The 17,975-nt window shown below is 43.8% G+C and overlaps 1 protein-coding gene across 1 annotated transcript in view; it reads right to left on the bottom strand.

Moving 5' to 3' along the window:
- The window catches only part of ZZEF1 (zinc finger ZZ-type and EF-hand domain containing 1), a 1,733,356-nt gene that overhangs the window by 1,618,381 nt on the left and 97,000 nt on the right, over positions 1–17,975 (bottom strand). The window contains exons 4-5 of the mRNA XM_086954803.1: positions 16,420–16,591; positions 4,815–5,014 (exon numbers count right to left, since the gene is read on the bottom strand). Coding sequence (XP_086810929.1) covers positions 4,815–5,014; positions 16,420–16,591 — 372 coding nt within the window. The remainder of the gene's footprint in view (positions 1–4,814; positions 5,015–16,419; positions 16,592–17,975) is intronic.

Here is a 17,975-nt window from a genome sequence, read left to right as displayed (position 1 = left end):
CCTCACCAAAAAGAACCTTTAATATAAAAAGGAGAGGTAATGTTATTAAAAATGGTTGGATATGGTGGTTGATCAAGTTACTGAATCACCTTCTATCTTTTCAAAAACGGTCGACATGTTTCTGCTCTTTCTGGCTCAGCCGGGTCTATAGAGCATTCGCCAGGACATACAGGACAGACAGATAAGTACTTACACCAGAGCCAGCACAGGACGTGGAGACCGTTCCAACACACGGCTCGGGTTGAGAAAAACACCCACGCACCCTGAAGACGAGCGCTAACCTCTCAATCAAGGAAGCTAAACTAACAGTGCAATCAAGTGTTGAAAAGACACTTTTTTCTGTAAACTAAACAAATGGTGTAAGTACACTGCGAGGTACAGTCTACTATGAGTTTTACAGCAAAGGTAATAAGAGTATATTTTGTCTCTTGGGTGGCAATGGCATCATATTTCAAATAAGTTCAGGTCTACTAGTACCTCTGTAAGCGCCCTCTCCATATTAGGTTGTGCACCCAATATTGGGAGGATATTTCTCTAACTGCAAATTTAGCATTCTGTTGAACTCCCCAACCCAAATGAGCCGCATATTCATGTAAGGGACTATCAATGTTCGAATATTTCAGAAAAATAAGTTATCATTTATGTTAGAGGCACAAGCGTTTACAATACAGGACTTCACCCTTTGGAGGACTCCAGTCACAATAACATATCTACCCATCGGTTCCGTTATCACCGTCTGCTCTGTCATTGGAACCCAAGCTGCGAACCACATCAGACCCCCACTGGCACAAATGAAGTAGGTAGAAGCGTACATGTGCCCCTTCAGCGTTTCTTTAACCTCCCTATCTCAGCCCGGAGGAGGTGTGTCTTTTGGAGTAGTTCAATTTGAATTTGGTATAGACCAAAATGGGAAAATACTCCATGCTTTAAGGCAGTTGCACAGGCCCCAAACATTCAACGTCACTAGCTATCTATTCATTACCTTCGACATAGTGCCATAGCCAACCTAATTATCATACACTGGCACGGCCTGTTCCCAGTTGGTCGCATGGTGTATGTATCAATCCCTGAGGCAATCAGCTGCCATATTGAGAACAAAATCAACAAATGTAGAACCCGTAAATCGGCTCCCATCCCACTCCGTTTGGGCAGAAGCCCATCTCACCGTACTGTCGGTCTGCCAAAGTGTAACACGACCTCGCCCATTCTCAAGAATGGGTGTGCATTCAGCTCCCATCCACTCTCCCTCTCAACAGTTAGTCACTTCCAATACTGAAAAGAGGACTATAAAATATACAAGCACCCTAGGAACTATGACTTCACTGGCAGTTGACGATCAGCTCAGGCCAAACCAGTGAGGTAGATAGCCTGGTACAAACACTACCAGCTCAGATCTCGCTGTGGGCACCCCCAGTACCTTGTGGTGCTTGCGCTTTAACAGGGAAGTCAGAGGACATGGGGGTATGAGTGCCTTGGGCCTGCTCTTCCATTGGACCCGGGCCCGTTTTTCAGATGGACATCACACAGCGTAACAGAAGGTAATTTAAGTAGTCTCGGAAGGGTGAAGTCAACTAAATCAGTTACATCCCCATCCAATAGCAGGACAGCAGACGCCAAGCATTAGGGACTTTATCACAGGTCTGTCTCTAGGAGACCACTAAGGGAGGCCTGCTCATCTACCCCGGTCACCCTCCTCCAGCCCAATGTCTAGATGATCTGCAGAGATGTCTGGCTCCTCTGATGAGGATTCCCCATCTCGGGCTAAAGTACCATCCTCCTGGACAACGATGTGGTCGGCCCCTTCTGCTCACTGATTTCCGGCACCTTCGTTGGTGACAGACCGCTGTTCAATCCTGGCTCCGAACTCAGGGTAAGGTGGCCTCCAAACCCCTGCGGCACACTTTGTCCCACATCTCCAGGCAGGCCGACACCTCAAGTGGATTAAAAAAATTTGTCTTTCCCTGGGCTATCACTTTCAGGTGCGCAGGAACATATAGTGAAGCTCTAGCACCCACAGCTTCTGTTTCACCTCTGTGTAGAATTGACACTGCAATTGCTTTTTCCTGGTGTAGTTAGGGTAGAGAGCTATAGTGTGATTTTCGAAGGAGCACTGCACCGCTCTTCTAGCTGCTGCGAGGACACAGTCCCTGTCTCTGTAGTCTAGGATTAGGGCTATGGAGGGTTTTGGAGGACCTCCAGGCGGGGATTGAGTGGTAAGGGCAGTGTAGGCATTCTCAACATGAACGTTGAGGAGAGACCCTCTGAGTGCAACACTACCCATATCCACCGCTCTAGGAAGGGTCCCACATCAGAGATCTCAGCCGACTTCGCAAAACCCAGAAATTACAGATTGTTGTGGCAGGAGCAGATCCCCACCTATTTTGCTCAGTCTTTAAGGATTCTCATCTCTGTGGTGAGCATCACCATTTGGGTTTTAAGACTCCGACTTCAGTTTAGAGATCTGATATGGGGCTCGCGACCGCTTGGACCCTGTATCCCACTTTGTGTACGTCTGACCACAGCAGGTTTTCCTCTATAGAGACTGCAGGGTGTCTCCGCCGTAATGGCGGAGGAGCTTCGTCTCACTGCCACCAGATGATAAATAAAATTATAATAAAGTATTGTTATTTTAGTTTTATTTATCTCTGCGTTTATGTGGGTGGGGAGGAGTCCGGGACATGGCAGGGAGGATTAGTGTGCACTTATAATTGCGCAATGTCAGTTTGGCCGGCCGTCTTTGGCCGACCAAACTGACATGCATGCTTATGTTTCTCCAACCCAGCTGTGTTTCACAGTTGGGTTGGAGAAAGGCCACACATTTCCAGGCACAGTCTGAGTGGCAAACGAGGCTTCTCAGACCAATCCTGGCGCTTCTTTCATGCTATGAGCAGTGTATGGGGAGCCGGTGCTTTCAGGCCCATCCACGTCCGGAGGAGAAGAGGAGCAGAGGCAACGAGGAGGCCAGCAGCAGGAACGGAGCAGCAAATAAGTGATTTTTATGTCCCAACCCCCGCAACACCCTATTAGTTTCAATTGGCGGCAGCTGCCACTGAGAGACTGCTTCAATTTTCCCTTCGAAGGCAGAGCCCATCCATGGATTGCAGCCGGTAACTCAGACCTGGAGGTTTCCCCTATCTCACACATCAAGCTCAGCTGCACCTAAAGGATCCATTTGCCTGGCGATCCAGAGGGAGTGCATGTTAGTAGATGTGTACTAGGTGATCGTATTGCTTTGGGCAGGCAAACGCCCTTTGTCCTCGTCGATCTTGCTGCAGTCTCGCCCATGAAGATTCTTCTGCTGTGTTAATCGGGAAAGGGGCCGACAAGGCCTCAGGAAGCCCCGAACACTCTCCAGGGGAAAGCAGGTGGTCTTGGGGGGAGTAAGGCCCCTAGTGGGGGCATCCCGCAGCCGGACGTGTGGATCTACTGTGATCAGTGCAGCTCACTTTGCGCCAAAAGGCCTTAGTTTTCCCAACACCAGTCAGATGGGCTTCGGTCCTTTGCCCCCCTCTGAAGCAGTACGTTGCACTCTCTCACTATGAAGTGGTGGAGCACCCAAACTCCTGGTACTTTTATGGGTCTCTAGTTTACAAGCAAGGTAAGGCACAGTCCCAACCTGGCCTGGGCTGTGAACCCGCTGCACTGCACTCACCGCATAGGGCTGGTGCTGTGTCCGCTTTGGATAATTGTTTACTGGCAGTATCAAAGGTTTGGGCAAAGATATCTTCTCTCACGTGATGTGGTCTCCACATAAATTACTATCCACTTTAATATGTTTTATTCATTTTATAAGCAACTACAGGGGTTATTATCCCTTGCTTAAAGGAAAGACTTTTGGAAAGGTGAGGCCTGCTTTATTGTATATACAGCTTATACCCTATGAAATCTTATCATGTTGCATGTTTTTTATAAGGTGCTTTCAAAAGGACACTGTGAAACTATACTTAAATCTTCCAGATAAATTGTGTTGTACTTTTTTATTTGTCTCCTTTATGGTTTTCACTGTAAAACTGAATAAAGATTATGATGATTTCAAAGAGTCAGTGAGCATGATTTTGATAAAGGAGTTATTGAAGAATTACTGAACAATGGAAATTAGTTACAGGTGGCATCCAAAAGAGGAAGAAAAGAGGGTAAAGTGTTTATATGGGATAGGAGTGTTCTTGTTCTGTGTTCCAATATAAGGTTCTAAAGTTCTTGTGGTTTCTTTCAAGGGCTGTCGAGATTAACAAATAAAGGAAGTTATGCAAAATGCTAGCTTACATGCTTCTACCAAAATCTCTTCACATTTAAGTATGAAGAATCAGTATTCATGAGGAGAGACTCCTGGTCAAGCTGGCGCTCAACCATTACTTACACAATGTGGTAGGCTGGCAAAAAATGTCATAATCAATAGTTCACTCTGAAAGCCCCACTATGGTAGAGATGGCATAGGTGCCACATGCTAATTTCGGTCTGGAATGACAGACCTACATCAGGCACCAGAGGGTGGGAAGGACGTCTAGCCTAACTAAGGCGCATGCAGAGGGAATCGGGAAGAGACTTTTGGAAAAAATAAACTGCCAAATAATAACAATTAAAATGAGAGAACAAATAAAATAAAAATATGTAAGAAAACAGCAGCATAAGCTCCAGGCAGATCACTGTAGAAGTATTCTATGTGATCCACATAAAAAAAAAGGAAAGCCATTAAGGTAATTTCTTCCATGATTCAATAACCATCTCACTCAGCTGTAAAAAAGACTATTCCACTGATATGTTCAACTTTTTTTAGAGATACAAAATGACACACATTACATTAGATATGGACTCACATAGCTGATTAATGTTGGCATTTTCCAACAAAGTGACATAGCCATTCATATTGCGGGGTATGTGAACATCTCGAACCTCCTGCAGGTTGTTCGGATTTCTTCCAACTGCCACTGCAACTTGCTGAGGCATGTAACTCTGGTCGCCTGATGCCACAGCAATAGAGAGGTGCTGCAATACAACATCTGCTTTCATTTTCAATCTGTGTGAAAAAAAAGAATGGATGAATACTTTGCTTAGGAATAGTCAATTTCCAGCAGTAATATTGTGCAATCAAGAACTTAAAAGGAAATTGTGTATTATGAATAGATTTATGTTTTTAAGCTCAGTTCTTCATTTAGGTTGCCTCCTCTAAGATGCACAAATGCCTGGAATTTTACTGGAAACAAACCATTGTAAATGCAGAGACCAACATGGTATGAGTTACTGTGTACATGTTTATGCTTTAAGAATTCTAGGGTTCAGCTATTAGAATCCTGCTATTCTAGTCATTTCACAAGGAGTTCCCGCTGTGGATGTGGGTGTGATACAGTGCTGGAATTAGTCATGGAATTAGTGTAGGTCCTCACTGTCTCACCGACATATACCTGTACAAGACACCTATCTTACAAGCTCGGTCTATGTTGTACATAAATATACATTATGAGCACCGTTTTTTTTGGCCACTATAGGTGTGGCAGGGTATACTCAGACATGAGTCCCTTTCTCACTGCTCCATCAGGATTCAAGCAAGCTGGGCCGAAGAAGGCTGAAATGCCAGAAACCGGTCCCCGGTAGCTTATCTCCTTTCTGGTGAAGAATTGGCTTGGTAGTTTAGTCTGCCCTGTTCCCATGATGCACTGGGCCAGGGACAGACTGATTTGCATATAGCCAGGTTCTGAGCTGGGATGGGGCAGTGAGATAAATAACGGTGATGGATCAAGCCCTGATCTTTGGACTGGGTAAGAGTGGTCTGTTTAACTCAGACACTCTGTTCATCACCACCCCCTTTTTGTAAATCGTTTTTGGCCACTATAGGTGTGGCAGGGTATACTCAGACATGAGTCCCTTTCTCACTGCTCCATCAGGATTCAAGCAAGCCGGGCCGAAGAAGGCTGAAATGCCAGAAACCGGTCCCCGGTAGCTTGTCTCCTTTCTGGTGAAGAATTGGCTTGGTAGTTTAGTCTGCCCTGTTCCCATGATGCACTGGGCCAGGGACAGACTGATTTGCATATAGCCAGGTTCTGAGCTGGGATGGGGCAGTGAGATAAATAACAGTGATGGATCAAGCCCTGATCTTTGGACTGGGTAAGAGTGGTCTGTTTAACTCAGACACTCTGTTCATCACCACCCCCTTTTTGTAAATCGTTTTTGGCCACTATAGGTGTGGCAGGGTATACTCAGACATGAGTCCCTTTCTCACTGCTCCATCAGGATTCAAGCAAGCCGGGCCGAAGAAGGCTGAAATGCCAGAAACCGGTCCCCGGTAGCTTGTCTCCTTTCTGGTGAAGAATTGGCTTGGTAGTTTAGTCTGCCCTGTTCCCATGATGCACTGGGCCAGGGACAGACTGATTTGCATATAGCCAGGTTCTGAGCTGGGATGGGGCAGTGAGATAAATAACGGTGATGGATCAAGCCCTGATCTTTGGACTGGGTAAGAGTGGTCTGTTTAACTCAGACACTCTGTTCATCACCACCCCCTTTTTGTAAATCACCGTTTTTCTTGGGCACAAATGAAATTCCATATTGGTTTTGGGGCAGGATACTGAAAGACATATTGTAACTGTATGCGTTCTGTCTTAATAAATAAATATCTAAATCAGTTGTTTGTTGTTCAAACGGTTATGATTTGAATAAAAAAGGTGGAGTACTTTTTGAATGAACATCATGGTATTCATAAAAATAAATGATGATCCAGGAGAATTTCTCGAGAGTTTTTTCAAGAAACAACCTATGTTATTGATAATAATGTATATGGCAATAAACAGAAAGTTAACCACTTGTAGCTAGGCATTAAACAATATCCACATTTCCTACTTTCTTTTTCTTTAGCAATTATATAGGCATGACATAGCACACACAAGGCACTCCCAACAATTACCACCCCATCTCCAACATCCCTTCTTTGGCCAAACTTAGAGAAATATGTGCACTTACAGCTTCACTATCACATCGAACAATTCTAACTCCTTGATCACGGTCAATCTGGTTTCCTATCAGGTCATAGCACCGAAACTGCTATGGTTCCTATTGTGATGATGCCCTATGTTCACTCGACCAGAATGAATCTTGCCTCCTGTTATGTTAAGTTATGTTATAAATTGTTTATATAGCGCCTATCACCGCCGGTCTCTAAGCGCTTAACAGAAGAACATAACACACTGTTACCCCATACCCTCTGCTGTCTCCCCAATTAAGCTGGAGTCATTGCCTTTCTTAATAGATGGGTTTTCATTTTTTTTCTGAAGGGTAGTAGCTGTGATTCTTCCTTCAGAGTGGCCGGGAGCTCATTCCACAATTGCGGGAGAAGCACAGACAGGGCCCTACCTCCTCTGGTTTTTAGCTTAAACCTGGGTTGAATCAAATTGAAAGTTTTTCCTGAGCGCAGAGATCTACCAGGAACATATCTCTTCAGACGTTGCCTAATGTACTCTGGGGCTTTCCCAAAGAGTGCCTTATGGGCCACACAGATACACTTAAACTGAACTCTGAATTTTACCGGTAGCCAGTGCAGCTTCTGGAGCAGGGGGGTTGCGTGCGAATTTCTGGGCAGGGAGTAGATCAGCCTTGCTGTGTCGTTCTGTACTCCCTGCAGCTTCCTCAACAGCTTCTGTGGCAAGCCGAGATATAAGGCATTGCCATAGTCGAGTCTTGAGATAACTGTGGCAGATACGATCGATTGCAGGGTGGAGGCTGATAAGATGGGGACTAGCTTTCGTAATTGCCTCAACACACCTGTGCAAGAGCCAACCACAGCTGAAACTTGAGGGGCCATCGAGAAGTCTGCGTCGATCCTCAGACCCAGGCTTTTTACCACCATCCCAGGAGAGGGAGTAGTTCCTAACTCTGGGGGCAAATACAGGTCACACCAGGGATTCCCTAGGTTGCTGATCACCAGCACCTCCATTTTATCAGCATTCACTTTCAACAGATTGTTAGTCATCCAGTTGACCGTGAAACTGAGCAGGTTCCTCACTGATTCCTGGGCCTCTTTGGTGTCTTCCAGCTGAACCAATAGCTGGGTATCGTCTGCGTAATTGAAGATTTCGCAATTCCTACGCATAAGCTCCTCCACCAGCGGTTATAAATAAATATTAAAGAGCAGGGGGGATAGTGCCGACCCCTGGGGCACACCCCATGTCACATGACTAATCCCAGACAACTGGTCTCCCAGCTGCACCCTCTAAGTTCGTCCTGACAGGAAGGATTCCAGCCACTTAAGCACCTGGCCTGTGATCCACAGCTTTGCGATACGGTCCAGCAAGATGGTATAGCTGACCGTATCAAAAACCGCCGACAAGTCTAAAAGAATCAGGGTGCATGGCTGTTTATTGTCTGCCCTGACTCTCAGCTCGTCGGCGACCGAGGCCATGACTAGTTCTGTGCTGTGTTGGGGCCGAAACCCAGCCTGCCTGGCATGAAGGAGATGGTGGTCCTCCAGATGACCGGCTAATGTGCCCAGGACGTGTTTTTCTAGGATCTTACTCAGGAATGGTAGCTGCGAGATAGGCCTATAGTTTTTTTAAGTCTTCGTGTCCGTTCCTGCTTTCTTTAAAAGTGGGGAGACCCTAGCTTCCTTCATCTGAGTTGGGAGATAGCCTGCTTCCAGTGAGTTGTTCAGTAGACTCAGCACCTGGGGCTGGATGCCTGGCAAGGCCATTTTAAAAATTCTTGGGGGGAATGGATTGTGTTAGAGCCTGATTTGATTTGTCCAACAAGTTCCGCTAAGCGCTTGTCGTCGATGGGAGGAAAACTGTTCATAGTCCTAGACGGCACCTGAGCCACCAGACTGGGCAGCATGGTTGTAACTGGCCGTGCATTGATATCAGTAATGATATCCTGTACTTTCTGAAGAAAGAAACTTTGGAAAGAGTCACAGTCTGGTTGATCACTCATAGAAATTTTCCCACCCCGCTGCGTGAGTTCCCTTAGTATCACAAAGGTCTCTCGCTGTATGTTAATCGCCTCCCTAATTCTTCCCTCATAGAAAGCTGACTTTCTCTCCAAGATGTCTGCCTTATATTTTGAGAGTAGAGTTTTAAAGGTTTCAGCCTCTACTTGATAGTAATTGAGTCTCCACCTTTTCTCTGCCTTGCGGAGCGCTTGCTTCTTCTCTTTCAGTCATCCTTCTGGATCTGTCATCCGCCTTGGACACCATCAACCACGCTTCCCTTCTAGAACATAGGATGGGCCTTTCCAGCACTATGCTAAAATGGTTCTCCTCTTTTCTACACTACAGATCTCCGCGCATTCTAATCAATAAGATTCTTTCTAATCAGTCTCCCTTATCACTGGGTGTTCCCCAAGGCTCTATCCTCTGTTGACGCTGTTAAACCCCTTCCCTGCTCATGACGAGCTCAGCTCGTCATGAGGCACGGTTGAGCTGTGCTTATGACGAGCTGAGCTCGTCATGAACAATGAGGAATTCAATTAATCAGCACAGGAGGAAAATGCCTCTAGCAGCCAAGGTGTTAAGCTATTACATGGAGACCCTAACTGAAGTCCTCAAACTCACCCCCATCTCCTGCCACATGTATACGGACGACATCCAACTGTACATAAAGATCCACTCCCATGAGGACATCCACACCCTCAACAACACCTTAACAAAATTGCTAAATTGGTGGACTTGTAATCACCTCAAGCTCAGTGCCCTTAAAACTAAATTCCTACTGATCTCTCCACCCACCACCCCATCGTCAAAGACTGGCTCCCTCTTCTCACTGCCTTGAATTACACATTACACATCATTGACCCGTACAAATCAATATGTATAACCTTGGACAAAGACCTCTCCATGTAAATATACATAAGCAGTATAGACAGGGGAGCGGACCATCAGTTGCATGTTCGTAGAGAACTGAAACCTTTCCTCCCCGGAGCAGACCTCACAACTGCAGTTCATGCACTTGTTCTATCAAAATTAGACAATAGTAGCAGGACCCTCTTGGGCCTCCTGAAAACCTCACTTGCACCACTGCAGGCTACATTAAATGCAGCTTCTAGGCTGATCACATTATCAAAAAGAGTGATCATGTCAACCGACCTCCTTGGTCTAAACTGGCTAACCCTCGATGCCAGGATTCACTTCAAAATTGCTATAATGACCCACAAAGCACCACACTACAATTCCCTCTCCTATTTGACCCAGAAACTGACCCTATCGGGCGAAAACAGATCCCCTAGAAGCACAAGCTCCTTTCTTCTTAAGACACAACATTTCTTTTTAGGTCGAGCTGACCTAGCATTCAATGCGAAAGCATTGAATGCTGTCAGCAAGACAACTAATGTTACCCGTATTTGGGAATGTGGACAGCAATGTGCCACGTGCTTTTCCTTTCCAGTTTTCACCGCGGGAGCGCGCCTCTCAGACGCGCTTGCGCAGACACGTACACACAGCCCCTGCTTTTGCTTGGCTTGCATGCAAACACAGCGCACACACACACAGCCAGCCCCCACCCCCTGCACTCACACAGGCGCGTGTGCACATACACACGCTGCCGCCCCCCCTGCACACACACATACAGACACGCACACACAGACACACACACGAACACCCATGCACGCACCCATACATACAGAGAACCCACCCCCGCCGTCGCATACACACATGCGCCCGCCCCCCATCCCCGCTCCCGCTCCCGAATAAAGTCCCACTTACCGGCAATCCAGTGTTCTGTAGCCTCCACGGGGCTCTCCCTCGGGCATGGGAGCCCCACGTCACCACTGCTACTAGGGCCAGGAACTCCGTGGGCGCTGATTCGCGCACAAGACGGAAGTCCCGCCCCCACGCTTAGTTTCGTTTTCATGAGTGCGTGAGCACATCTTGTTTTGCAGACACCCCGTTCGGTGCTAGCGTGCGCATCGCGCACTTTCACTTTCCCCACGGAGCAAGCTTGTTTTGGTTGGTGTACAGTCGATTATCACATTGACCAGGATACTACAGCCTGAAATGCGATGGCCATGGTTACGGGTACTTTGACATGAGGTAGTTTCTAAAGAACTTGTTCTACTTTGTTTTGAACCTACTATCGATCCTTCTCCGGAATCACCTGGAAAATTTGGAACTCTCTCCGTACTGAGATCAGATGCAACCCATCCACATTAGTCTTCAGGAAAGAAGTTAAAAAATGTCTTTCTAACAAATTCCTCTCACACTGAGAACCTGGACTTGTTTTCGACTAATCTGACTGTTTCTGCCCGCCTAAGTGTCATCTGCCTCTTATTGCTCCGGAACCTGTTTTAGGCCCGGACCTATGCTATACCATTGTTCCCTTCCCACCTGTCTTACCAATATCACATGTGTATATATATATTGTATTCTGTATTTAATGTACTCATATCTAATGTTTTTATATCGCTCCCTATCCCCTATTGTGTTCCTTTGTACAGTTTCTGTAAAATTCTCTGTCACCCTAAAGGGTTATGTTTGTTCTATACTAAAACTCCAAATAAATAACTGTGTAAATAACGCAGTAATAACCACAGGTACAAAATTCACAAAACATGAAACAAAAAAGTAGCACAGGTACATGACAAATTAGCCCTATTCATTTCATTAACAATGTTAAGCGAGGAAGCAGAATTAAATCAATAGTTACTTATCTGTAACAGGAGTTCTCCTTAGGAGACAATTTCATATAGTTCATGGGAACATAAATAAGTCTTGGATTTCGCCAACTGTGCATGCTGATGTAGTAGCCACAAAGGAAACTGATATTCAAAAGAGTTGGTGTAGCAAAGACTTGTGAATGGTTTCAAAGGACCCATAAACATTAAGGACCAATGCTTAACTGCGACAAAGGGCAAATTCTCGTAAGGGGTTGAGTACTTGATGACCAGGACTCTGGCAAACACAAAGAGTGCATGAATCTCTTTTCCACCAAGCAATAATAAACATGGGATATGTTTCTGATTATGAGAATTAGATCACCAACCTTGCCAAACACAGGAGAGAAGAAACTATTGATTCTTCCTGACACTTGGTGGGATAAAGGTTCCTCTTTACTTAAATCAAATCCATTTTATTTGAAGTCCTTAGAAGATCTAGTGGAACTATTTGTGGCTTCTTTTAACGCGTTATGTAGGCTTAACCCTCTGTTTTGTAGGAGTTCAGGATCCAAGTCACCAAGTTCAATAACGGTAGACTGGGATGAAGGGTCTGGCCACAACTTCTGCAGAAAATCAAAAGTTAATCGACGTTCCAACAGATGAAGAAAGTCAGTGGACCAGTATTCCCAGGGTCAAGTACTTGGAGGGAAAGTCTGGACATTTTTGGTTCTCTACATTAAAGAGGTCTAACTGAAGCAGGTCCCAGTCTACTGCAGAGCTATGTAGAACCCGGTCCCCATTTTCTTGTAAAGCAGTTGCGTAAATCTGCTTCTGCATTTTGAACACCAAGGAGGAGTACTGTCATGATCTGTAGCTTCCAACTATGAGCTATTTCCACATCTGCTGCTCTTCCTGAAACATTACCATCGAGTATAGTCCCTTTAAGTTGTTTAGCTAATGCATAACTGCTGAGTTTTCCTTCTGAACAAGCAAAGTGTTTGTCCTGAAGGCAGGATGGAATGGTCTGAGATCCAGATGGACTGCAATGAGCTACAAAACATTGATGTGATGGGATATCTTGTGCCACATGTTCCTGGTATTTTAAGGTGCTCCATAGTTGTAACCCCGCCACCCGGAACATTAACGAGGCATCTGAAGGCCTGGGTTGGACTGTCTCCAAGGAAATATACTCAGCGTAGAAGATTTCTTAAATGACACCACTAGTGTGGAGAGAAGAGTGAGGCAAAGGTAAGCCCATTCTTCTTATCTGCCGGAGTATTGGCACCACTAGTCATTCAGCAACTGCTGTAATGGTCTTTTGAAAAGGTGAGCATGTGGAACCAGGATGCCAGCAATCCTCGTAAGGATGAAGTTTGTCTTGCTAATGAATGCTTCTTCTTTTGAAGATTGTGACACAATTCAGACAGATAAATAATAATCTTTACTCCAAATGATACATAAAGGCCTTCATGTTATCTAGGATCACTTCCAGATGGTGGATGGATTTTGCAGCATATTGACTTCTGTTACCCAGGCTGTGAAGGATGGAATCTACTCTTTGTAGCTGTTGAAGCATTTGCTCAGAGTTTGAGGCGTTGACAAGTCAGACACCGATGGGAAGACAAAAATATTTTACCATCTAAAATACACTGCCACCACAGTCATGCACTGGACACGTTCTTGGTGCAGACCAGAGGTCGAATGTGAGTACCTAGTATTGGTAATAGTCATTTCCTACCAGGGACCTCACAAATCCCCACAATTAAGATATGGAAGGAAGCGAAGGACAAAAGTATAAAAGATATACCACATATTTTTCAATTACTATTAGGCTCTACAACAGAAAGAACTTTTTTTATGATCCTTGAGCCCAGTTATTATAAAAAAAACTTGTTTCAAGGTGCTTCATGCTGCCCACAAGGCCTGGCTTCAGATCAGGCAACATCTAAAGAACGGCAGGATTAATTATTATACCCCAACGGACGCCCCAGGTTTACTTCCTCCTATTTTTGTGGATGGCATCATGAACAGATGGAGAAGTAAAGGAATTTTGACGCTGGGAAACCTAGTAGATAGCAATGGTTGTAGGCCATATACTTCTTTAATGGCTAAATATGATCTCCCTAAAGCAGATTTTTTCAAATATTTACAGATCCGAGACTACTTAATTAAAAGAGGGGATGCCCCACGCTTAGCACAGAAAAATAAACTAGTAGAAGTGGTGAAGGGGATGGGAAAGATTGGCGACATATATCAAGCACTTATTGAAACACAAAAAGATGACATGGATAAAAGAGACCTTGATGTGGCTTGTAACTTTGTTTTATTGTGCTCCTTATTCTCCAGGTCAACAGCCTGCACTGTCTTCACATCATTGTTCATGTTCTGCATTTCTTCATTCACATTCAGTCAAAGCTATCACGAAAGCCTCAATTAACTAAAATTGTAGCTATGGGCCAAGTTGCAAATGTTACTTTTGGCATTAAGAATGTCAATAAAATGATTTAAAATGAAAAAAGGCGGCCTCACCGAAAGGCCATGACAGTAACCCTAGACAACCAAATCCAAAACATCTGTAACAGCAAGCACTTGTAATCTGATTTGAGACCCTCATGCCTTAAAGTTCTCCACAAAGGTTTTCCTGTTCACACGAAGGAACGTCTTCTACAAAGTGTTGTAAAGAGCCCCACAAGGCCCTAACATGCCAGACCAGAAAAACAGTGGCACTCTTCAGTTTTGTTGATGTCAAAGTCCTGGAGATTTTCCGACCCACACATTTTTTAAAGCTTTCTCTCCTTATCAGGAGGTTTTGAAGAAAGTGCCATAATATGGTTCTTCTTTGTGGCTTACACAATGACAGAGTTCAGTAGCGGATGTGACACGAGAAATAAAAAGGTCTTGCTCAAGTAGTCTACAAGTCTTTTGTAGCAGAGATACAGTTGTGAAGTAGAAAACAAAGAAAAGTTATGTTTTCTAGATGGTCAGAACCAGAAGATTTTGGAAGGTCTTAAGAACTGGAAAATCATGCACTGTCCTAGGAGATAGATGTCTTCTTGGAATAATACTTCCTGGAGTGTTTGAAATTGTCAGAATGATGTCTGGAATGCGATTGCCCTCTCGGTTAATTCAGACCCAATGCGTACCCCCCGGTTCACACATGGGGCGGAATTACAAGTTGGAGGGAATTTTACTAAATAACTCAAGCCTAAAATTCGGCAAGTCAAACCTGCCAAAATCTAACAGGGGAAAGCATACTATATTTACTGTATAATGAGGATTTTAGTATGTTAAACAAATTTGTAACATGTGTTATTTATCGCACTCGATGGATGGCATACCCTGTGGTATTGTGATTTACCATGTGTGTTAAATAACACCTAAACTCGTAATCAGGACCCTAGAGTCTTAATTATCTGTGGCTTAACTCAATCAGGAGTAGTGTGTTGCAGGTGCTAGTGTAGTTGGACGTGGAGCTGGTACCAGAGACGATATCCCCACAGGCACAGTTGGCTACAGCAGCAACCAGCAACTGGGGCCCAGGTGAAGGCAAATCCAATATTTCCACCAAGGCATTCTTTCCCATGAGTGAGAGTCTGCCCTTAGAGACAGCTAGAGTGCTTGTGGAATGGAGTTAGCTGATCCACTTAGCTAACTGGTGAAGTGAGGCAGACGACTCCATATGGCCGGACATCTAATAATTCCTTGACGTCATAGTCTCAATGTCTTTCCCTTAAAGGCAGGAAAAAAGAACAAACTATCTATGTCCAATCAGGCACACGCATGATCACATATTCAGTCTACCGCATTTCCCTCTAGTTATGCCCAGCGCAAGTAAGGGAGTATATGACCGAGGGACATTATTATTGTTGTGATGACAGCCAATTCAGCCATAGCGGCTTAGAATAATGCAAACCATGATGACACTAAAAAATATGATTTAAGGATGCAGGATGTAAATAGTAAATCCCAAAGCATGCATTATTTAATTTTTAACCTTGTCAGAGACACCTCAAATTAAATATGTTTAGGGTTAGCCTCTATACAATTTTAAATATAAACATTGTACTGCATACTGATCCCAGAGTATGACTTCAAAAGCTCCCAAACTTTGGTTGAGACTCCACTGACAAGACCATTCTCGAATAAAATAAATCATCTTCTGATGAAGTGTGACAATATTTGGGTGAGCACTTTTTTTCTAAAAGAAAGATTCCACCTTAGCCTAACGTGATTTTCCTAGAGCCTAATAGCAATTTAAAAAAACTAAAATGTATTTATTTGTGAGTCGCAGGTGCCTTTGCATAAATAGTTATCAGACTTCCCCTCAAAAACTAATGTTATCTTAATCTAGTTGCACGCGGATACATTGCACATACATTTCATGGTATAGCACAGTTATAGAAAGAGTGGCTATTTATATCATCCCAACAAGTATATAAATGCACAGCGACCCTAGTACCATTAGGTATCTTTCAACTTCACCAAATACCTTATAATTTGAATTAATGTCTTCGGCCATAATAAACTTGTGGGCACATTCAAAACTCACTGAATCATATTTGTATAATGTCATAGTATACATGTTCTGCTGCTAGAGGAGCTCAGCAGTGGTGTTTTAGACAGATGGAAATCATTATTATTACAAAAGATAGGGCACCAAATGGCAACTACGAAGAGGGGAAAGATTATTAGGACTTTGCTCTATTTGTATTCTTTTGGAAAGGTGCAGTCTTCATCAGATCTAGCAGATTTTGGCAGGGAAAAATGTTTTCCAAGCCACACTGCTGTGTTGTTTTACCTGGTGTTAAATAAAACGGTGTTGAAATTATGCTGCAAATACACGAAACAGCAACTCACCGAATCCAATGTGAACAAGCACTCCCATCAGACTGCCAATATGATGTGGTTTCCCCATTTGTCATCTTGTCAACCTCGCCAGAGTTGGATGAAGATTCAATGCAAGTATAGCATTTAGAAACGGATTTTAATGCGCCAAAATCCTCTTCGCCATTCTGACCTGGAATAGACTCTACAGAGAACAATGAGGCATTTACTTTATTTAAAATTCTTCAGTATTTACACATGGTACACAAATCTAACTTCTTTAGTAATTGGATTTATATATCGCTTACTAGCCCTGATGAGGCGTTGAAGCACTTTATGGCGGGTAGCACGCTGCACCGGAACCCAAGGCTAGTGGTTAGTCCAGTGGTTATTGTTGGTTATTGTGATTTATAATGTAATCTCAAGAAAACTTGCATCCGTGTACTCCAGTTACTCTGTGATCGATTAATACCAGATAGGTGTGATAATTAGTGAGGGCCATGTGGTTTCAGGTAAAAGGGTTGGTGTGATATATAGACTGGCAGAGATTAGTTAATGTTAGATTACGGGAATAGGGATTTAAAGAGGAGAGGTTGTGATCTACGAAATGAGGTATCAGCCAATTGCAGAATTACAATAAGAAGGATTGAGGCAGAACGGCATGAGACTATAGTCAGAAATAGAAAGCATGCAGAGGATGGTAGGTAAGAGGGACACTCTGTAAAAAGAACAGAGAGGAATCAAGCAAGAGTAAATCAATGTCAATTTTTCATGCCTGGTTTGGAGTATAGTGGTAGAAGGGTTTCAGAGTTATGAAGTAGTCAGAGAATGCAAGCTGTAGAGTACTATTGTACATAGTCCTTCATAGCCGAGGCAGACATGCGATTCCAAGTGTATACATAATTTAAACATTAACAGACTTATCCTGCTCCATGCCAAACCTAGGACATGCATCTTAGGCATAGTCTGGAGTATCCTAACCTTGGTACAGTGTCTGTACGATGCACAAGAGGAGTTGGAGCAGAACCGAACTGGTTTTCTCAGTGACGGCTCCAGCACTCCTTTTGGTAAGGTCAGTAATTAACAGACACGATCATAGGCAATAACCTTTCCAATTGCCTTCCAAAGCAACTGGAAGAAGTCATTTTATTTTTACTTTTTATTGCCACATATGCCACAATATAGGAAGAAAAAAAACACATCACTTAAACAGGGTAGCATATGCTTGCAAAAAATATTAGACAGAAAAAAAAAATAACCATGGCATATAATTTTTATAGAACAATAAATCGGTGTTCCCTAGGAGAAACAGGTCTAGAAATGCATTTTAGTTTTAATACACATCATAGGAAAATACAATTCATACTGTGGTAAAGAAAGTACTGTTGGCTTTAAATTACTGTAACCTGAAGACATAGTTTACACACAGACTTAACTTAATGCGGTAATAATGATAACAAATGGAAAGAAAAGAAAAACATTGGCCTCCTGGCAATGAAATGCACTTCATTTTATTCAGATCTGCCTGTTATGAGGCAAAACGCCATCACTCACTGGGCAAGGGCCAGTGGTTAAAGTGAGCTGACCCA

The sequence above is a fragment of the Lissotriton vulgaris genome, chromosome 2_1 (genome assembly GCF_964263255.1).
Source record: "Lissotriton vulgaris chromosome 2_1, aLisVul1.2, whole genome shotgun sequence".
NCBI lineage: Eukaryota > Metazoa > Chordata > Amphibia > Caudata > Salamandridae > Lissotriton > Lissotriton vulgaris.
The sequence above is the reverse complement of the archived record's forward strand: the minus strand, read 5'-3'. Positions and strand labels throughout refer to the sequence as shown.